The sequence below is a fragment of the Megalobrama amblycephala genome, linkage group LG4 (assembly GCF_018812025.1).
Source record: "Megalobrama amblycephala isolate DHTTF-2021 linkage group LG4, ASM1881202v1, whole genome shotgun sequence".
Classification (NCBI taxonomy): domain Eukaryota; kingdom Metazoa; phylum Chordata; class Actinopteri; order Cypriniformes; family Xenocyprididae; genus Megalobrama; species Megalobrama amblycephala.
The window spans coordinates 12,905,032-12,929,538 of NC_063047.1; the positions used below are offsets into that span (position 1 = coordinate 12,905,032).

The 24,507-nt window shown below is 36.3% G+C and overlaps 1 protein-coding gene across 1 annotated transcript in view; it reads right to left on the bottom strand.

The window, feature by feature from the left end:
* Positions 1-263: 263 nt before the first annotated feature.
* becn1 (beclin 1, autophagy related) overlaps positions 264-24,507 on the bottom strand; it is a 112,514-nt gene continuing 88,270 nt past the window's right edge. The window contains exons 8-12 of the mRNA XM_048187618.1: positions 23,867-24,013; positions 23,535-23,684; positions 16,083-16,143; positions 1,475-1,617; positions 264-1,087 (exon numbers count right to left, since the gene is read on the bottom strand). Coding sequence (XP_048043575.1) covers positions 919-1,087; positions 1,475-1,617; positions 16,083-16,143; positions 23,535-23,684; positions 23,867-24,013 — 670 coding nt within the window. The 3' untranslated portion in view covers positions 264-918. The remainder of the gene's footprint in view (positions 1,088-1,474; positions 1,618-16,082; positions 16,144-23,534; positions 23,685-23,866; positions 24,014-24,507) is intronic.

A 24,507-nucleotide genomic window follows, 5' to 3' on the forward strand; every position in this document is an offset into this window, starting at 1 on the left:
AAAACAGACAAATGTCTCAAAATAAAACATTAGTCTTGCAGTTTGGTAACTGAAACATAAGCAGAATAATTTTGGACTATAGCCAGACTATTGATTTATTGATGTTTTGCATCATGGACAAAATACCCACTCGGGTGGGCACTATTTTTCAATAATTCAGTGTTGCTTTGGCCAATATTTCTTACATATATTACTCCTAATTTAGTTTGCTTCATCAGCCCATTCACATATACCTTCAATGAAAAAAAAAGATCATTATTGAATTACCTAAAAAAAGAAAATTGAAAAATGTTTATTGTTATTTTATATTTAAATGGATATGTACACATAAATATCATGAGTAGCTGATGTCTGTTCCATAAGCCTTTTGTAGGTGAAGCATTTCTAAATATATACAGTATTTGTATATTTTGTTACCTTGCTGTGATTACAAATACTATTTAAAATAGCTTGTGATGTTTCTCAATTATAAGTTGCTTTGACATGACTGGTTTCTGTATTTGAACTTAGCCCTATATAAACAAGATATTAATGCATATGAAACATCTATATGGCTGAGTAAGAATAACCAATACACACAAACTAACTCCCATTATAGTTACACTTGACTCCTGGGGAGTTCCAGACAAGAAAACATTCAAGTATAGGCTGAAAACCATCCCCCACCCCCTCCTCATCTCAAAACTCCTAGTTATGCTCATGAAAAATACCACCGGTATTAATAATACCACAATACCGCCAGTAACACAAATTCATATTACTTGTACTTTAATATTTAATTAGATTCCATTTTCTGTTTTCTAACAAAATGATTGTGATGGAAGTTGAGTTCACTCAAAAAAGTAATTTCCCATCCAAGTACTGTGAAGATTTCAAGTGATTTCCTTGTCATGGATCAGGTGAGAGTCAAGCTTAAATCTAGCGGTTGTAAAACTGCGAGGAGACCCAGGCCAGGCCCCACTTCAGGTTAGTGAGCATGAACTTGAGGGCTTTGGTCCACTGTTCCTCTGAGTTAAACTGAGTCTTAATAGAGTAAGAACCTCCACTGCCACCGGTGTCCTCAATCTTTCCTTTGTCCACATCCATTCTAAATACAGAAGACAAACAGAATCTCAAACAAAGTGTTTGGAAAATCCTGCTCTTACATGATAGAGTTTTAAAACTATGTGGTTAAGTCATAGATATTGGCACATATATGTAACACTGAACATCTCACTCAACACCAAATATTGGCAGATTAATTGGCCATAGCAATAAAGCAAAAGCATGTTTAGCACTATCTAAGACTTGATTAATAGCCTGATAGTTGGTCATTTTGAGATTATCAATGTTGCCAACTACTATCCTCTCTTGGCTGATTAAAATGAGCTTTCATTTGCACCAGCTACAGTTACAAATCTTCCAACAGCCTGGTGATCTATAATGGCATTAATTTTTTTTTATATATATAAATTTATCTTCTGTACATTCTTACCTATAAGGAAGACAGAAGCCTGTGTCACCCTTTTCCACCTCCTCTTTAAACTGCTGGACACAGTCAAGGAAGGCCACCATTGCATGGTCAAATTTATTATCCCAGAAAAAGCGCAGACCACCTGAGCAATACAATGGCAACTCCTACAACAGGAAACAAAAGCAAAAATATGTTGATGATGCGACTTGTACATTTCCTCCAAGACTTTTTTAAAGGACAGTGTCTTCCTGATCATTAAATTAATCCCACTAAGAAATGCAAAGAACTAGGGCTGTCAAGTGATTAAAAATTTAAATCTAATTAAAGGCAGGGTAGGTAAGAAATTTTGTTCCAAATTTGTTTAAACTTTCTATATATATACATGCATAATTAAAATGTAAGAACTCTGATAAAAAGAGTATAAAAATCGAGTGACTCTAGACCGTTTAATCTGTATTAAACACAGCTCATTATTTCCATCCGGGACGAAACATAGGATTGGCTTAGGCGGCTGTCACTCTCTCGCAACCATGGCAACACCCTTTTGCCACACACGACCTGCCCACTTGCGCGCGCACGTTTGATTTGGGGAATTCAAGAGGCATGGATCCTAGGAATACCAAAACAATGGCAGAGAAACAGCAAGCAAAATTCACAGTACCGGCCTATGCAGTTAGTGAAGGCAAACCAGGCAAAAAAGGAAGACAGTAACAGTACAAGAAAAGGCAATGAACAAAAAGTCTTTGGATAAACAAAGAAATAAAACGCGAGTTAATATCGGCGTGGCTCTCCAGCGATGGCGAGAACTGAGGGAACTCAAGGGGCTGAAAAGTGACTCCTTGATGGCTTTATTTCTGCTGGACAGGTAAATCTTTCTTTTTGTATTTTGATCATACATATTTTTTTGTTTATTTTTTCATGAAGCATGTGTCATTAGCACACGTAGCTGCGTAATATAGCTAACATAACATTACTTAGCGAGCCGTAGTAGAGACGATAAATAATCTATAGGCCTAGCACAAGATGATAGCTATAGTGTTGAATTGTGCATATTTTTGCTTTAGATAACTAAATACATGTTTAACAGATAGTAGGCCTAACGTTACTCCGCATCTAGGAACTTTTCTTAGAACTATATTTACCCTCTGTCTAACTCTTTTACCATGTTCACCTGTAAGTTTACCTGCACGTTTTTTTTCGCCTTTGTTTTGTTTTTATATTCTCTACCTATGTTTACTGATGTCTTTATCTTGTATCTGTGTGTGTCGTACACACTTTGTTGTATGTGTGTGTTATTATTTTGTGTCTGCAATGCAGTTGTGAGTTGATATTTGAGTGTATGTTACTCTGTTTATCTGTAGAACAACGTATATGTTATGAATCTTACACGAAATTCATCTTCATCACAGTGTAAATGATGGTAATGGAAAAACGTGTATCATGCAACCTGTTTTTAGCTTTGCCTTATAAATAACTAGCTCGTTAGCGAATTAAATTATGTTTATCTTCATAATTATAAAGTTATTTTTATTACATGTGATTCTGACATGATGTCACTACATGCACTGTGCTCCTTCCTCTCCGCTCGTCTCAGGTAAATAATGCGTCTTCCAGCTCAGTGGTCGGAGTGGCACGTTCATGCGTTTTGGGGGCATGGCTTTGGAAGGAGCCCAGAAGGGAGGGGGTGGAGTGAATGGAAATAATGAGCTGTCTTTAAAACAGTCGTGAGAGGTCTACAGACACTCGATTTTTATACTTTCTTTTTCAGAGTACTTACATTTTAAATATGTATTGATATATAAATAAAGTTTAAACAAATTTTGAAAAAAAATTTTTTATACATTTTTTACCTACCCTGCCTTTAATTACACAATATGGTGATTAATTAATCTAAATCACAAATCTATTGCACCTCAAGTTTGGCTAAGAAATTACCCCCACAATATAAATTCATTGTTGTTTTAAATGAGAAAAAAAAAAAAAAAATCAAATAATAATTACAAAAAGTAGCATTAGAAATGCTACATATATATATATATATATATATATATATATATATATATATATGAAGAGTTCATGTGCAAAAACAGATAACTCAGTTTTTATTAATTCTCACAAAATATTTTTTTATTGTGCATTCCAAGTAATATCAATCAAACTGCAGCAGTTGGGTTGTTTTGATTAAGTAATAATAACTCCAAAAACCACAGGTAACTTACAAAATTAAAGTATGTTTATATATATATATATATATATATATATATATATATATATATATATATATATATATATATATAGTGTTGGGCCGTTATCGGCGTTAACGTGCTGCGTTAACGTGAGACTCTTATCGGGCGATAAAAAAAATATCGCGTTAATCTATTCTCAAAGTTGGGTTGGGAGCTGGGTCTATACTACGCAAGCAATGATGACTTTCACCTTGATAGTTTAGTGCGGATGTATACCTAGCCGAATTGACCCTTCGCAAAGACCCGCCCCCCTTAGTTACTGTTGCTTTGTCCGACAAGCCATGGTGCTATCACGCCACACACAGTGATAAATGCATCACGGAGCAAAGAGGACACTGACAACACGTCGACAGACAAGACAGAGCAGGTTACTTATGATATTAAACAAAGTCCCAGCTTTAAAACTATGTAGTTTTTTAAGAAATTCAAACAATAAAAACCGTTTTGTTGCTCTTTAATGTGTCGTGACCATGGTCGTGACAGATTGTTGTAGCGCCTCAGCTCAAGAGGCTTGTAAACCGATCATCTCTTACTACTAGTCCATTTATAGCATCAAATAAACATGAATGAACATGAGAATCAATGTTGTTTCAAACGCGGAAAGATGTCAATATACACAATTTTTCAAGTTTAACTCCACCGAGGTTAATCTTCTAACTCCTGACTGCTTTGTCGGACAAAATGGCGGATTACTTTGAGTCATTATTTGGGTAGCATACATATTCTGAATGTCTTCGGCAGAATTCAAATGAGCCATTTTAATCTAGATTAATCTAGATTAATTCCAAGATTACAGTGAGATTAATCTAGATTAACAAAATTAATCTATGCCCACCACTAATATATATATATAGAAAGTTTGTTTCTTAGCAAAAGCAGATAACTCCAACAGACTTTTTGGCAAAAGCAGGTAACTCCACATTTCAGTTAAACAAAACTAAGTAATTGCTTTGTAATTGCATTTAAAACACACTCAAACACACACACACACTAACAAATTGGCACACACATACACACACACGTGCACACACACACACACACACACACACAAAGGCAAAAGAACAATCAATGGTTCAGCATATAAGACGTGCATGGTATACATGGACTTGCAGGAGTCGAAATTATAAATCCTCGATCACTTTTAGTTCGCTTTGAAGAAACTTCCCTCAGCTAGCGCGTCTTTTTGAAGTGACTAGAAGCCTTGTCACCTGACCTGAATACTGCGCAATGATTTGCTAAAACAAACTTATTGTTTCTGTAATCTGTACACAAATGACAAGGGCGGGTGGGTCCGAAAACCAGTCAGTATCTGGTGTGACCACCATTTGCCTCACGCAGTGCAACACATCTCCTTCGCATAGAGTTGATCAGGTTGTTGATTGTGGCCTGTGGAATGTTGGTCCACTCCTCTTCAATGGCTGTGCGAAGTTGCTGGATATTGGTTCAGGAACACGCTGTCGTACACACCGATCCAGAACATCCCAAACATGCTCAATGGGTGACATGTCCGGTGAGTATGCTGGCCATGCAAGAACTGGGATGTTTTCAGCTTCCCGGAATTGTGTACAGATCCTTGCAACATGGGGCCGTGCATTATCATGCTGCAACATGAGGTGATGGTCGTTGATGAATGGCACAACAATGAGCCTCAGGATCTCGTCACGGTATCTCTTTGCATTCAAAATGCCATCAATAAAATGCACCTGCGTTCGTTGTCCATAACATACGCCTGCCCATACCATAACCCCACCGCCACCATGGGCCACTCGATCCACAACGTTGACATCAGCAAACCGCTCACCCACACAACGCCATACATGCTGTCTGCCATCTGCCCTGTACAGTGAAAACCGGGATTCATCCATGAAGAGAACACTTCTCCAAAGTGCCAGATGCCATCGAATGTGAGCATTTGCCCACTCAAGTCAGTTATGACGACGAACTGCAGTCATGTCGAGACCCCGATGAGGACAATGAGCATGCAGATGAGCTTCCCTGAGATGGTTGCTGACAGTTTGTGCAGAAATTCTTTGGTTATGCAAACCGATTGTTGCAGCAGCTGTCCGGGTGGCTGGTCTCAGATGATCTTGGAGGTGAAGATGCTGGATGTGGAGGTCCTGGGCTGGTGTGGTTACACGTGGTATGTGGTTTTAAGGCCGGTTGGATGTACTGCCAAATTCTCTGAAACGCCTTTAGAGATGGCTTATGGTAGAGAAATGAACATTCAATTCACAGGGAACAACTCTGGTGGACATTCCTACAGTCAGCGTGCCAACTGCACGCTCCCTCAAAACTTGCGACATCTGTGGCACTGTGCTGTGTGATAAAACTGCACATTTTAGAGTGGCCTTTTATTGTGGCCAGCCTAAGGCACACCTGTGCAATAATCCTGCTGTCTAATCAGCATCTTGATATGCCACACCTGTGAGGTGGATGGATTATCTCGGCAAAGAAGAAGTGCTCACTAACAATATTTGAGAGAAAAAGGCCTTTTTTGTACATAGAAAAAGTCTTAGATCTGTGAGTTCAGCTAATTAAAAATGGGGGCAAAAAGAAAAGTGTTGCCTTTATAATTTTGTTCAGTATACGTATGCAAATTTGCGTCATATATTTATTTGACAATCCACGGAAATTTTCTTCAAATCTGCCAGTGACGGAGGGTTCCGGGTGTGCTGATCTTACGCTGCATTCACACAGAAATTAAGCACTGCTGTGTGTTGCTTGGAGATGCACAATAGTTCTGCTCTGGCTTTACAGGTACAGGAGCAAAAGCAGACAATATTGCATCTAAAATATAATACAATATTAACTTCTTATTTACTGAACTGTTGTAAATTCAATATCACATTTGCACTTGTGCTGATCGGGACAAAAACAGCACTCGTGTGATACTGCACTCGTTACTTGTGTGATATTGCTTAACTATATCATATGATGAAGTTAACGTGTTAAATTGACAGCCCTAAAAATAACCTTTTTATATCTATTTGTTTTACACTGGCTTTTTAGTTTTTACTTTCAGGAAATGCACATTAGTTTTTGCAAATTGGTTGACGATCTACACTCACATGAGACGAAGGCTCCAGTCTTATCACTATTCTAGAATAAAAACACTTTTTTCTACATAAAGAAGGCCCTCTCTGCTCTTGGTGGCTGCCATATCAAGATGACCAGCTAAAGATTACCCACTGTGGTGATATGAAAAGTACCATTGTTTTGGTTGATACTAAATATTAGTCTAAAAAGATATAACCATCTTGTCTTTCTTTAGTAACAACACAAAACTTTACATTATAAAGTAAAAAAAATAAATAAAGTTGAGCTAACTTAAAAAAAGGGCAAATTATCACATTCAACTTTTTAAGTTAAGTCAACTAATTCGCTCCAGTTAAAATCAACTTAAATACTTTTGTTCATTTAATGAATACCAGGTAATCTTTTGAACTTAAAACTTCTTGTTAAGAAGTTAATACTTGAGAATCTAAGTAAGGTCAACAAAACAACTTTTGTTAGCAACATGTTTAGAGCATTCTTGTTAAGTTCATTCAAGATAATAAACCGACTCATCCCAAATAATCTTTGTTCAATCTATTTTTACATTTGTTAGAAGAAAATGTTGCTAACAAAAGTTTTTTTGTTGTTGTTGTTGTTGACCTTACTTAGATTCTAAAGCATTTGTCCAAAACTTGTCCAAATGTTGTCCCAACTTTACAAATTGAGTTATTTGAACAAACATTTTTACATTCAACAATGCCACTTTTCATTGCAACTTTTGCAACTTATTTACCTGGGTGAAATGGATTAACTATGTTCCTCTAGTTTTAAGAGGCAAATGATGTTCATGTCGTGTAGTTAAAGAAGGGTTTGTTAGGACTAAACTGATGGTTTGCTCAAGGCTGTTGATCTGCTGCATTTCAAACAATGCTATAATTTCTTAGAATTAATAAACAATTAACACTGAGTGTTCAACGGACAAACAGATTAATCGATTAATTTGACTACATTAAGTTAATTCTATTAACTGATCCAAATATTTATAATTAGTTATAACAATTAACACAGTGTTCACTGGACAAACAGATTAATTGATTGTAATGTTAATTTTACTACATTAAGTTAATTCTATTAACTGATCCAAATATTTATAATTAATTATAACTAGTTATAATTAATTATTCATATTTCTTTTGAGCTAATTTGCTACAATGTCAACAATGCTTTTCTCATGCATTTTTTTTCTTATTTGGCAGATGCCATGATGACCATCTTCCTGGCAGCAACAGAGTTTGAGTTAAGGAATGCAATTGGGAGGCATTTTAAACAAGCACCAGGGAGAGCAAGGGGTGGTTATGGAAATAAAACAAACAATTAATCATCACAAGCACCTGTAAGAGCTTTTGTGATGTTTGAGTCGACGGAGGCAGGTCATGTGAAAGGAGCGTTTGCAAAATATGCTGTATTTTTGTAATCCACTAGGTGCCGCTAGTGTCATACAAACAACATACTTCACCTTTAAACATATCAGTTTAGAACACAGAGACAACAAATAAAAAACACCATGGCGTCAATTTAAATGTATGCCAGAAGTACTTTTTAAATTAATAATTAAAAATAAGTATAACATAATTAGTATTAGCAGCCTATTATAATAAAAAATGTTTTAATTATAATAAATATAAGTAGGCTACAATAAATAAAAATATCAGTATTCTTTAAAAATAAGTTGAAATTATGCAAACTGATGACTTTAACAAACGCAAAGACTATCGATTAATATCCTCTGATAGGCCTAGTTACAGTTGGACTGTCTTAATTTATAAGTTTTCATAAAAAATTCCCTATGGAGAAAATGAAATACTATGAAAATAGTTTTAGTTATGATTTTTTCCCCCATTTGGTTAAGTCTAGTTAGTTTTGTATCAAATACAATGTGATTTTCGGTGATCGAGATTTGGCAGCAGCTCATTTTCCTCTTGGGCGAGCAGTCCGCTCATAGTTTATCCTGCCATGTAATCAGCCATAAGGTGGGTGCATACTGTGCGATTTTGGCCACGATTTGGTCGTCTGAGACAAATTTTGAGAATCCTAAAAGATTCTTAAAATCCTAGGCAAAAATCTGTAGTCTTTGATCACTAGTTTAACATGTTCACCAACAGCCGATTAATGACCGTTGCGATCAAATTTGACCTCAGACGAAATTCTGGCAGTGTCAGAAGATTTGGCGCACAGTCCTACGACAAACGTTAAATTGTCTTTGTTTTTCAACTTAAGCCATGATCAAAATTAACGCTAGAGATTTCTTTGTTAGCCACCATTTCAGTCCCGCGAAGGCGCAAAAGCTGCTGTAGATCAGCTTACCCGGAAGTCTCCATAACCAGCAGATTTAAAGAAAATTACCAACGTTTGGCAAATAAATAAATTACGGACAGTTACATACGCATTACCAATCATGTAGGCTTTATGGTAAACCTCAAACAAGGGATTTAACAGTAATTTATAATGTTAATATTAATTGCCGAGTCCATGAATGGCTTGGGTATGCAGAGCATTCGCCGCTTATATGGACCGCACGCCACTGGTATATACTGTATGTAGTCAATAATTAGCTGTATGCTTGATGACTAGTCTAATCTTAGGCTGTGGTTAGACATCTATTAGATTTTGCAGTCACAATTTTAACTGACAGCCCAAATTCAGCCTTGTTTTAGCCTAGACCCATATTCACCATCTATTTGACTATACATATATATGTAGTTGTTCAATAGCGGTCTAATTAATGACTAGTCTACTCTTGGGCTATGGTTAGACGTTTATTATATTTTCACTGACAGCCCAAACCTTGCCATGTTTTAGCCTAGACATCAGGGATGTGTTTTGACGACTATTAGATGTCTTTTAAAGACAAAATTGCTTGCTGGGGAGCCACTGACTTGACTTACTTGGTTTGTGTGCACAAGATTTGAGAGTTTATGGTAGGGACTTGAGAATTACTTGCTCCCACCTTATATATTTTTGGTTTACAAATTGAAAAATTATCATTTTCAAATGCGTATGCGTGCACATGCTCTCATGTAAAGTGCTCATGGCATGCAGCTGTGCGCTAATCTTGACAGTATAATAACTAAAATAAAAACTGTTTTAAAATTTCTTTTAGTCAGACAGGAGTGTTTTGTTTACCTGCTTTACTAGTTTCGGCTACTTCCTGTAGCCTTCGTCAGAAGCATCATGTGATGTTGCTGTGATGTTGCTGTGATGTGTCTTGTAGGCTGCTTAAGTTCTTTTGCCAGACAGTAGGAAGAGCTTGCACCCCCTACTGTCTGACGCCTTCTCCAGGACTGCATCCCAGGTGTGGGATAAGATGTAGGATCCCTCGTCTCGGTTCATGGTCCTTGGTCTCCTAATCTCAATGGCCTCCCTGATCCAGCGGTGATACTTGTTGCTTTCAGCACGGATGACCCTGGCATTATCCCAGTCCATAATGTGATTTTCTCTCTTCCCTCACAACCGGGCAAACATTATCACAGACACACAGGACAAGGAGGAGGAAGAAGTACATATACACACTGCACTTAAGACATGTCAGTATCCTAACTGGGCCATAGAAAAGGGAAGAAAACAGGCACAAAACATATGTAAAGAAATGAAAAGTAAGAGGAGGACACAAAATACCAACACACCCATAATAGTTTCATTACCATACATCTGGGGGATCACAGAACGCATACAAAGGGCTATGAGAAGACACAACATAAACACACCAGTAAAACCACATATAAAACTCAGACAGTTCCTAGTAAAACCCAAGGACAGAATAAAACAAGAACACAAATGTGACGTCATATATGAAATACCATGTCTATCATGCAACAAAACATACATAGGTGAAACAGGCAGATCATTTGGAACATGGAAAAAGGAACATCAGACAAAATGCGAGAAAGAAACATCCAACAGACAAACAAGAGCAATAAAAGAACAAGCGGAACAGGACAACCTCAAATCAGCCATATCCGACCATTGCAAGAGGGAAAATCACATTATGGACTGGGATAATGCCAGGGTCATCCGTGCTGAAAGCAACAAATATCACCGCTGGATCAGGGAGGCCATTGAGATTAGGAGACGCCCACCAAGGACCATGAACCGAGACAAGGGACCCTACATCTTGTCCCACACCTGGGATGCGGTCCTGGAGAAGGCGTCAGACAGTAGGAGGCGCAAGCTCTTCCTACTGTCTGGCCAAACAACATAAGCAGCCTACAAGACACGTCACAGCAACATCACGTGACGCTTCTGACGAAGGCTACAGGAAGTAGCCGAAACTAGTAAAGCAGGTAAACAAAACACTTCTGTCTGACTAAAAGAAATTTTAAAACAGAACTTAATTAAAGAAGACAGTATGAATCTACATGAAAGTAAAATAAAAACTGTATATTATATAATATATATATATATATATATATATATATATATATATACACAGTCATGCTCAAAATTATTCATACCCTTAGTAAATATGACCAAAGAAGGCTGTGAAAATAAATCTGCATCGTTAATACTTTTGATCTTTTATTTTAAAAAATTACTACATTAAGTTAATTCTATTAACTGATCCAAATATTTATAATTAATTATAACTAGTTATAATTAATTATTCATATTTATTTTGAGCTAATTTGCTACAATGTCAACAATGCTTTTCTCATGCATTTTTTTTTTTTTCTTATTTGGCAGATGCCATGATGACCATCTTCCTGGCAGCAACAGAGTTTGAATTAAGGAATGCAATTGGGAGGAATTTTAAACAAGCACCAGGGAGAGCAAGGGGTAGTTATGGAAATAAAACAAACAATTAATCATGTTGTTTTATAAACCAACAAAAGTGTTAAAGTGTTTTTTTTTTTTACTTTTTTTTTTGTAATTTTTTATGTTTTTATATATATATATATATATATAAAAATCTACACAAATCCAACCTTTCATTGGAGAATAATAATTTGAAATGGGGGGAAAATCTCATTACGAGAGAAATGATTTTCTCTAATACACACTGCTCACAATTAATCAGTACCCTTTTATTCAATGCTTTTTGCAACCTCCTTTTCCCAAGATAACAGCTCTGGGTCTTCATCTATAATGCCTGATGAGTTTGGAGATCAGAGACAATTCCTTCATGCAGAATCTCTCCAGATCCTTCAGATTCCCAGCTCCATGTTGGTGCTTCTTCTCTTCAGTTCACTCCACTAATTTTCTTTAGGGTTCAGGTCAGAGGACTGGGACGGCCAAGGCAGAAGCTTGGTTTTGTGTTCAGTGACCCATTTTTGTGTTGGTTTTGATGTTTGTTTTGGATCATTGTCCGGATGGAAGATCCAACCGCAGCCCATTATGTGACTAAGGGACAGTCAGGTTTTGATTTTTTATCTGTTGGTATTTGGTAGAATCCATTATTCCATGTATCTGAACAAGATGTCAGAAAAACAGAAAAATAGGCTCACAACATTAAAGATACAGCAGTATATTTCATTGTACACATGGGGTACTTTTTACCCCTGTGTGCACCAAACCCATCTTAAGTGTTTGCTGCTAAAAAAGCGTTTTTGTTTTTTTTTTTGCTTCATCTGACTATATAACCCATCCCGTTTGAAGTTTCAGTAGTGTCAGTTACTTTTCAAATGTTCTATGGTCAGATGAAGCAAAAAAATTAGCTTTTTAGCAGCAAACACTTAAGATGGGTTTGGTGCACACAGGGGTAAAAAGTACCCCATGTGTACAATGAAATATACTGCTGTATCTTTAATGTTGTGGGCCTATTTTTCTGCTGGAGGTCCTGGACCTGTATTGTTAAGATACATGGTATCATGGATTCTATCAAATACCAACAGATAAAAAATCAATATCTGACTGTCCCTGTTAGAAGTCATATAATGGGCTGTGGTTGGATCTTCCATCAGGACAATGATCCAAAACAAACATCAAAACCAACACAAAAATGGGTCACTGAACACAAAACCAAGCTTCTGCCCTGGCCATCCCAGTCCCCTGACCTGAACCCTAAAGAAAATGAGTGGAGTGAACTGAAGAGAAGAAGCACCAACATGGAGCTGGGAATCTGAAGGGTCTGTAGAGATTCTGTATGAAGGAATGGTCTCTGATCTCTTGTCAGGTGTTCTCCAAACTCATCAGGCATTATAGGTGAAGACTCAGAGCTGTTATCTTGGGAAAAGGAGGTTGCAAAAAGTATTGAATAAAAGGGTATGATTAACTGTGAGCAATGTGTTTTAGAGAAAAACATTCTCCCCCCCATTTCAAATTATTATTCTCCAATGAAAGGTTGGATTTTTGTAGATTTTTTAAATAAAAGATCAAAAGTATTAACGATGCAGATTTATTTTCACAGCCTTCTTTGGTCATATACATATATATATATATATATATATATATATATATATATATATATATATATATATATATATATATATATATATATATATCAGAAGTGAGTACACCCCTCACATTTTTGTAAATATTTTATTATATCTTTTCAGGTGACAACATTGAAGAAATGACACTTTGCTACAATGTAAAGTAGTGAGTGTACAGCTTGTATAACAGTGTAAATTTGCTGTCCCCTCAAAATAACAACACACCATTAATGTCTAAACCGCTGGTCACAAAAGTGAGTACACCCCTAAGTGAAAATGGCCCAAAGTGTCAATATTTTGTGTGGCCACCATTATTTTCCAGCACTGCCTTAACCCTCTTGGGCATGGAGTTCACCAGAGCTTCACAGTTACCACTAGAGTCCTCTTCCACTCCTCCATGATGACATCACAGAGCTTGTGGATGTTAGAGACCTTGCGCTCATCCACCTTCCGTTTGAGGATGCAACACCAGACCTTTATCTTGGTCTCATCAGAACACAGGACATGGTTCCTTAGTCTGCTTGTCTTCAGCAAACTGTTTGCAGGGTTTCTTGTGCATCATCTTTAGAAGAGGCTTCCTTCTGGGACGACAGCCATGCAGACCAATTTGATGCAGTGTGCAGCGTATGGTCTGAGCACTGACAGTCCCACCCCTTCAACTTGTGCAGCAATGCTGGCAGCACTCATACGTCTATTTCCCAAACACGACCTCTGGATATGACGTTGAGCATGTGCACTCAACTTCTTTGGTCAACCATGGCGAGGCCTGTTCTGAATGGAACCTGTCCTGTTAATCCGCTTTATGGTCTTGGCCACCGTGTTGCAGCTCAGTTTCAGGGTCCTGGCAATCTTCTAATAGCCTACACCATCTTTATGTAGAGCAACAATTGTTTTTTCAGATCATCAGAGAGTTCTTTGCCATGAGGTGCCGTGTTGAACTTCCAGTGACCAGTATGAGAGAGTGAGAGCGATAAGTCAAGTCAAGTCAAGTCACCTTTATTTATATAGCGCTTTTTACAATGCAGATTGTGTCAAAGCAGCTTTACAGTGATAACTGGTATATCATTTTGGTTGCACAGCAGCTCTTAAAGAATAGTGTCAATGCAGGCAGATCGAAAGCACTGTTGAATAAATGTCAAGAATACTGTTGAATATTGAATGTCAAGTCAAATGTCAAGTGTCCCCAACTAAGCAAGCCAAAGGCGACAGCGAATTTAACACCAAATTTAACACACCTGCTTCCCATTCTCACCTGAGAATGAGTAATGAGTCTAATGAGTAATGAGTCACATGACACCAGGGAGAAAAAATGGCTAACTGGGCCCAATTTGGACATTTTCACTTAGGGGTGTACTCACTTTTATGGCCAGCGGTTTAAGACATTAATGGCTGTGTGTTGAGTTATTTTGAGGGGACAGCAAATTTACACTGTTATACAAGCTGTTTCATTTCTTCAGTGTTGTCACATGAATAAATATAATAAAATATTTACAAAAATTTGAGGGGTGTACTCACTTCTGTGAGATACTATATATATATATATATATATATATATATATATATATATATATATATATATATATATATATATATATATATATATATATATATAGTACAGTCCAAAAGTTTGGAACCACTAAGATTTTTAATGTTTTTAAAAGAAGTTTCGTCTGCTCACCAAGGCTACATTTATTTAATTAAAAATACAGTAAAAAACAGTAATATTGTGAAATATTATTACAATTTAAAATAACTGTTTTCTATTTGAATATATTTCACAAAGTAATTTATTCCTGTGATGGCAAAGCTGAATTTTCAGCATCATTACTCCAGTCTTCAGTGTCACATGATCCTTCAGAAATCATTCTAATATGCTGATCTGCTGCTCAAGAAACATTTAATGTGTACAATTGTACAAAATATTTGTGTACAATATTTTTTTTCAGGATTATTTGATGAATAGAAAGTTCAAAAGAACAGTGTTTATCTGAAATCTAATCTTTTGTAACATTATAAATGTCTTTACTGCCACTTTTGATTGATTTAATGCATCCTTGCTGAATAAAAGTATTCATTTCTTTAATTTATTTTCAAAAAAATAAAAATAAAAATTCTTACTGACCCCAAACTTTTGAACGGTAGTGTATAATGCTACAGAAGCTTTGTATTTCAGATAAATGCTGTTCTTTTGAACTTTCTATTCATCAAGGAATCCTGACAAAAAGTACACAACTGTTTTCAACATTGAAAATAATCATAAATGTTTATTGAGCAGCAAATCAGCATATTAGAATGATTTCTGAAGGATCATGTGACACTGAAGACTGGAGTAACGATGCTGAAAATTCAGCTTTGCATCACAGGAATAAATTACTTTGTCAAATATATTTAAATAGTACACAGTTATTTTAAATTGTAATAATATTTCACAATATTACTGTTTTTTACTGTATTTTTAATTAAATAAATGTAGCCTTGGTGAGCAGACGAAACTTTTAAAAACATTAAAAATCTTAGTGGTTCCAAACTTTTGGACTGTACTGTATATATATATATATATATATATATATATATATATGTATATATGTGTGTGTGTGTGTGTGTGTGTGTGTTTACCAAGCTCAAAATTTGTGGGATTTGTGAAGTCACAAGGGCAAATAAGATCTAAACAAGATTTAAATAAGAATGTCTCTAGAGCAAGAAACGGGTGCCTAGTTTTACAACGTCACACCACTGAATCGTTAAATTTGACTGGTATTAGAACTGACTACTGAAATTTTGGTACTCTTTCTCTAACCATCCTATTACCCTTTACACTACTTGTATAAAGTAGTTTAAAGACCACTGTTGTATTCACCAGAGAAACCATTTACCAGGTGTGCAAAAACTCGCTTTGTGTACCTATAAAATCTTTTTTTCCTTCTCCTTAATGTATTAATAAAGTTTATATGTGGCACTTACCTTAGACTTATCTGTGAGAGATTCCAAATATGAATGGTTTCCATAAGGAACTAGTCGATATCTACAAAGAGAACATAAAACATATGAGAACATTTCACAATTTATGTTAATCATGCAGGCTTTACAATGGCTTGGAAATTATGCTACACTGAATGCATTTCGTTATGACGTACTTCATGTTTGAGCTAATAAGAGAACGGATCTGGAATGTGTAAAGCTTTAAAGGGTAACACTTTACAATAAGGTTCATTAGTTAAACATTAGTTAATGTATTAACTAACATGAACTAACCATGAGCAATACATGTGTTACTGTATTTACTAATCTTCGTTAACGTTAGTTCATGAAAATACAGTTGTTCATTGTTTGTTCATGTTAGTTCACAGTGCATTAACTAATGTTAACAAGATTTTAATAATGTATTGGTAAATGTTGAAATTAACATTAACAAAGATTAATAAATGCTGTATAAGTGCAGTTCATTATTAGTTCATGTTAACTAATGTAGTTAACTAATGTTAACTAATGAACCTTATTGTAAAATGTTACCCTTTTAAGCTACATTTATCAAACTTGAATGAGACCCTAACTAATAACTAAGTAGAACCATAATGTTTTAAAAACTGTTTTAAATTCCAAAGAGAAGTCCACACTACAACTATGCCTACTTCGAATAAACATCTCTGGTTACTCACATAACCTTGGTTCTCTGAGAAGAGCGAACAAGACATTGTGTCAGTAGCTGACGCTATGGGAAACCTTTCTCCAAAATACTGAAGCCTTATTGAATCACGCCGGTGAGAAACAGTGGCCAATGCTGTTCAAAATGTCCTGCCTATAAAAAGGGTGCCAAACGCCATTGACCTCAGAATCTTTCGACCTATAACCAAATATGAACCAGTATGGCTGTGACAGCTGTCAGTGTCAGACAATTTGCATAAGAACACTGACAGCCACAACCGTAGCAATAGAGAGCAAGTAGGTTTATCAGACCTCACTAAAAGCAGCAGCATCACCTTTGCTTTCCTGAGAGAGCAGCAAAATACAGCCATACAAACCATACTGAAAGCAACAGCACAGCTAGTTCATCACCACAGAAAAGATATGAATGACGCAGTGTATAGTGGTTAGTGTAAACACTACACTGTAGAGAGCAGAGGTGTCGTTAGCACTTATATTTAATAATGCAAGGTCAAAACACCTTATTAAATGCAGCAGCACAGGTGGTGCAGCATTGAATGAAGGCTATGAACAGTGGCAATGACAGCCAGTATAGTGGTTAGTGTAAGCTGTGCTACACATTCTCGTCGGAGCAGCAGCATGGCCGGTGCTTGAAATATAGCGAGAGAACAGCGGCAGACAGCCGGCGAACATCAATAAGTTATACTAAGCAGTGACCTTGCCTGTAGATGCACAAGTAATGCATTAAAATGATACCAGCATCATTTTAAGATATGCAGAGGCAGCAAACACTGTTCAGCACTGTGCACAATCATCCTAAGCTATAATTTAGTGCCGCAAATAGGAGAAAAATGCTCAAAGCAAAACAACTTGCTCAAACAGACAGCACCTCAGACTGCGTAAACTGGCAAACATATACAATTGTAAATACTACTGGGGAAGATTGCATTATGACCTCTGCTTCAAACAGTGTTGAGAGCACTTTTGGTACATAGCCTCAAGGCTTTAAAGTGACTCTACAGTCTCATGGCCCAAATTTCATACAAGAAGCTTCAACTGAGAGCACCTGCATATCATTCACACACTTCACCAAAGCCAAAAAAAAAAAAAAAAAGAAAGAGAAAGCACTCGCAGCTCAAGTGAATGTAAGGGCTGAAAGGGTGGACCCTTAGGGCTTTCAGCAATAGTGTCAGAACCCAAGTGGGCAGAGTAGTTTTTCCACTCGGGGGTACTTTGAGCAGCACAGGTGGGTTCCACTTAGCAGCCACATGTGCAGTGTAACTTACGCATACAACATCTGTGAAGTGAGCTAAGATTAACACAGGCATAAAGAAGAAGCTTATCACAGGCATGAAGAAGACAACCATGGTGTAGGCATCACATATGTGATATACATCACAGCAGTCAAGGTTACTGGACGTAAGAGCTCACACTGTGTAAGAGCTCACACCGTGGTGTGTGAGAGAGAGCAAGGCGCCATTGCATACATTTTTGGTTCCAAATTTGTATCGATTTTACTGGTAGTCCACTGTATGAAGAATTTTTGGGTATAATATGTCACAGTTTACTTTATTTTGCTATCCTCACTTACATAAATGAACTATAGTGTCCTGCACCCATTAGAAAAAATATACTAAAAATATCAAAAACTTCTGAATAATTTTTGGTTTGACTGTAATATATATGGGCTGTTGATTACTTAGATTAATTAATTAAGGTAGAAAATAATGCGTTAAATTTTTTTATGCATTTAACGCACTTGCCATGCCCCAGATCTATGTAGGTCATCTGACATTTCATACAGTTGATTTATGAAGAATATGATGGAGGGCAACAACTCACTGCGAGAGGAAGCCTATACAAATGCAGTCAGAAAGTTCCTATAATTCAAGATGGGGGCAAAAATGCCCGTTTGAGTTTTTGTCTCATATTTAGAACATAGTTAAGCAATATCACACGAGTAATGAGTGTAATATTACACGAGTGCAATATTTCACAAGTGCTATTAGCGAGTGCAAATGCGATAGCCAACTGATTTTATACAACAGTCAAGTAAATAAGAAGTTAATATTGTGTTATTTTAGAGACAGCATTGTCTGTTTTGTTCAATTTTGCCAATGAAAATATAAAGACAAAGCAGAACTGTTCGTCTCTCCAAAATAAACAGCAATTTCATTTCTAAATCTGCGTTTTGAATGAACCGTTTGAAACCAGTGATTCAGTGGATCATTCATAAAAGACTTGTTGGACTTGAAGCGGCGCTACACATACCAATCGGTGTATGACATAAAAGTACAGCGAGAGCGATTCAGAAGCAGTCAGTCTCGCCTGATTTTGATGTCATACACTCATCTGTCTGTGTAGTGCTGGTTAAAGTCCAGCAAACCTGAAGAGAATCATTCACTTCACTCATGGTCCAAAAGTGTGTAATAAATTTTATGTTGAAACAAATAAAATATTTCTTTCTGAAGCTATTTTGTAATGTCTATTTGATGCTTTACACAAAAATGACTTCAAATGATCTTTTGGGGTTCATTTCTCAGCCAAAATTGATGTGCAATTAAATTGTGATTAATTGGATTAATTAATCGGCACATTATGTAATTAATTAGATTAAAAATTATATATATATATATATATATATATATATATATATATATATATACATATATATATATATATATATATATATATATATATATATATATATATATATATATATATATATATATATATATATATATATATATATATATATATATATATACAGGTCCTTCTCAAAAAATTAGCATATTGTGATAAAAGTTCATTATTTTCCATAATGTAATGATAAAAATTAAACTTTCATATATTTTAGATTCATTGCACACCAACTGAAATATTTCAGGTCTTTTGTTGTTTTAATACTGATGATTTTGGCATACAGCTCATGAAAACCCAAAATTCCTCTCATCTCAAAAAATTAGCATATTTCATCCGACCAATAAAAGAAAAGTGTTTTTAATACAAAAAAAGTCAACCTTCAAATAATTATGTTCAGTTATGCACTCAATACTTGGTCGGGAATCCTTTTGCAGAAATGACTGCTTCAATGCGGCGTGGCATGGAGGCAATCAGCCTGTGGCACTGCTGAGGTGTTATGGAGGCCCAGGATGCTTCGATAGCGGCCTTAAGCTCATCCAGAGTGTTGGGTCTTGCGTCTCTCAACTTTCTCTTCACAATATCCCACAGATTCTCTATGGGGTTCAGGTCAGGAGAGTTGGCAGGCCAATTGAGCACAGTAATACCATGGTCAGTAAACCATTTACCAGTGGTTTTGGCACTGTGAGCAGGTGCCAGGTCGTGCTGAAAAACGAAATCTTCATCTCCATAAAGCTTTTCAGCAGATGGAAGCATGAAGTGCTCCAAAATCTCCTGATAGCTAGCTGCATTGACCCTGCCCTTGATAAAACACAGTGGACCAACACCAGCAGCTGACATGGCACCCCAGACCATCACTGACTGTGGGTACTTGACACTGGACTTCAGGCATTTTGGCATTTCCTTCTCCCCAGTCTTCCTCCAGACTCTGGCACCTTGATTTCTGAATGACATGCAAAACTGAGCAACAGTCCAGTGCTGCTTCTCTGTAGCCCAGGTCAGGCGCTTCTGCCGCTGTTTCTGGTTCAAAAGTGGCTTGACCTGGGGAATGCGGCACCTGTAACCCATTTCCTGCACACGCCTGTGCACGGTGGCTCTGGATGTTTCTACTCCAGACTCAGTCCACTGCTTCCGCAGGTCCCCCAAGGTCTGGAATCGGTCCTTCTCCACAATCTTCCTCAGGGTCCGGTCACCTCTTCTCATTGTGCAGCGTTTTTTGCCACACTTTTTCCTTCCCACAGACTTCCCACTGAGGTGCCTTGATACAGCACTCTGGGAACAGCCTATTCGTTCAGAAATTTCTTTCTGTGTCTTACCCTCTCGCTTGAGGGTGTCAATGATGGCCTTCTGGACAGCAGTCAGGTCGGCAGTCTTACCCATGATTGCGGTTTTGAGTAATGAACCAGGCTGGGAGTTTTTAAAAGCCTCAGGAATCTTTTGCAGGTGTTTAGAGTTAATTAGTTGATTCAGATGATTAGGTTAATAGCTCGTTTAGAGAACATTTTCATGATATGCTAATTTTTTGAGAATTTTGGGTTTTCATGAGCTGTATGCCAAAATCATCAGTATTAAAACAATAAAAGACCTGAAATATTTCAGTTGGTGTGCAATGAATCTAAAATATATGAAAGTTTAATTTTTATCATTACATTATGGAAAATAATGAACTTTTATCACAATATGCTAATTTTTTGAGAAGGACCTGTATATATATATATATATATATATATATATATATATATATATATATACACACACACACACATATATATATATATATATATATATATATATATATATATATATATATATATATATATATATATATATACACACACACACTGTATAAGAAATTAAACCAGGTGCTGTCTTCTCAAATGTCTTTGATTAACTGATCATCAGTTTTTGACCAGACGTTTTTGCAGTTTGCTGGTCTAGAGCATTCAGGTGTGTGTTAACACAATGCCAAGGAGGAAAGGCATTAGCAATGATCTTAGTGAAGCAATTGTTGCAAGGTCAGAAATTGCAAGACCTCAGTTGGCATGTTAAATGTTAAAGTTCATGACAGTACAATTAGAAAAGGACTTAACAAGTATGGCTTGTTTAGAAGGGTTGGTATGAGAAAGACTCTTCTCTCTAACATGGCAGCATGCCTTAGGTTTGCAAAGATGCATCTGAACAAACTACAAGACTTCTGGAACAATGTCCTTTGGACAGACAAGACCAAAGTGGAGATTTTTGGACATAATGCACAGCGCCACGTTTGGCGAAAACCAAACACATCACATCAGCACAAACACCACTGCCAAGCATGGCGGTGGATGGGGTTATGATTTGGGCTTGTTTTGCAGCCACAGGACCTTGGCACACTGCAGTCATCGAGTTGACCATGAACTCTTCTGTATACCAAAGTATTCTGGCATCAAATGTGAGGCATCTGTCTAACAGCTACAGCTTGGCCGAAATTGGGTCATGCAACAGGACAATGATCCCAACCACACAAGCAAATCTACAACAGAATGGTTAAAAAAACAAAATAATCAAGGTGTTGCAATGGCCCAGCCAAAGTCCAAACTTCAACCTGATTGAAATGGTGTGGCAGGACCTTAAGAACAAATACAAACATAAACAAACAAATGCCCACAAACCTCAATGAACTGAAGCAAGGTTGTAAAGAAGAGTGGCCCAAAATTCCTCCACAACAGTGTGAGACTAATATAGTCATAAAACGATTACTTCAAGTTATTGTTGCTAAAGGTGGTTTTAATAGCTATTGTATCATAGCGTGTACTTAGTAATATATGTAGGTATTGACTTTTTGTGGCTTGAATAAATATGCTTCATATAGAGAAATAATAGATCGTCCTTTCTCTTTGTTATTTTTCAAATTAATTGAATTGAATTCAATTCAATTCAATTCAATCCCACTGCTTTACTGCCTACACAATTGAAGCCGTTACACATGCTCCTAGTTTTTAACCTTGTGTGACATTGGTGGTCACACAAGGTTAAAACACTTAGTAATAGACACTCTGAATAATCTGTTTTGAATAAAATGTTTTCTGTTTGCATTAAGATTATTTTTATTATCACACTGGCAGATAATTATACTTAAGTAAAATGCACTTAATTTAGATCCCCCAGGAAACAAGACCTAATATCTTGCATTATTTTCTTATATAGAAAATCCATCTTGATTTAAGAACTTTTAGATATTTGTACTTGAAATAAGACAAAAAATACAATAAGAAAAATACATTTAAGAAAAGCATTTTTGCAGCATGAATGAATGAATGAATGAAGTATTTAAACATCAATTTCGCTTTAAAAAGGGGGAGGAGACCGAAAGAAACTCTGGGTTTACTGAAGAAAACCTGCTCCCGACCAGGTTAGGTTCACAAGTTACAATGGTAACTGACTCTGAGTATAGTTATCTCCCTTTTAGAAACAGGCTTGACTTACTCTGCTTTCTCGGGTTTAACATACCTCCTATTCTGAAACAGGGTTAACATTTCAGGGTTAACATACTCAGAGTTTTCACTTGACTTTAACCTCCTTTCTGAAATGGGCCACAAACCATTGGCACCCTCTGCAGACATTTGTTATAATATGATATATAATGTTCACAAGTTAATTATGTTTATTTTATGTATATTACATTATGTATTTTAATGGTTTTAACAACAACTAGCAACATGCCAGGTCACACTAGCAACATGGTAGGAACATGCCAGCAACAACTATCAAGCAGAAGATTCAGGAAACCACTGAGGTGGCTTTTTCTCAGGGCCTGTTTACACTTAGTCACTTCATGCATTTTTACTGATTATACTAATGAGCTTTCATGAAAAGACCAGGTGTAAATGCCCTCTAATTGTGTCTGAAGAGGTTTAATTGGGTCTGAATGAGTTTCTTAAAAGTCTGCTGAGGTCTAATGCAGTTCAATGTGGTCTAATGTGAACTAAATTGGTCGGTCTGATTTTTCTTATTGGTCTAAGTTTGACTGATCTGATCTGCTGTCTAGACATAAAAACTTCAAGCTTTTAAAACTATTTTAAACTTTCAGACAAGGCATCATTTGTCTACAAGCTAAATCTATCTAGTTGTAAATATTTTTTCTTATTCAAGCACCTCTGAAAGCATAGTCCCATCTTGTTTGCAAGCGCATGCAGAAGTAGTACGGTTTGACCCCAGGCTGCATTAATCTCATTCCATTCCACTGGTACGCTGGGTAATCTGCCCAGGCGGAAGTTATTTATTGTTCCAAATTGCCCACTGTGCCTGAGGTGTAGAAAAAAAACAAACAAAAGAAATTTAAAATGTTTATATGCACAATTTTACCCAATTCAGGTTTGAATATAAATGCTTTTATCGGCTTATTCAATGTGCACATATTTCTGTCTTGATGGTGAGACTTGTTCCTAAAATATTAGATAAAACAAGTTAATAAAGAGATATGAAACCAGATATGAAAGGTGGAATTGAAAACGTTGGTCTTCTTGAGTCTGTCTAGCTGAATCTGACAGTAACGCATCTGATTGTCCACACTCTTAAGATCATCATCCAACTCCAACTGCTGTCTCTTAAACTCGCAGTACTCCTTCTGATACCTGAGACAGAAAGAGACAAAGTACAAATGTACAAACAGACAAACAAAAAATGTATTTACCTATCATCTTGTTTTTTTCGAGAAAAAGAACAAAAGAAAAAAGATTCGTTTTCCTTTTCAAAAGAAAAAAGATGAGATGACCCTTTAAAAAAAAAAAAAAATTATATATATTATAATATATATATAATTATAATATATTATTTCAGAGACTGAATTTGCATTTTCATTCAGTCCGTCTGCTGATTGTGCAGGTGTCTTATGAAGCACAATTTCACAAAGCTAAAATTAAAGCTGTTAATCTTTAAATTATACAATAATTTAAATTAAAAACAACTGCTCATGTGCATAACATCTTTGTTGGGATTATGATAAAAATGCAGTGTTTGCCTCTAATATCAAAGGGCTACACATTTTTGTTGAAGGCCAGTTTGGCCTGTGAAAACATTAACAACAAATACATTTGCTTTAAAAAAAAAAAAAAAACTGCAAACAGTA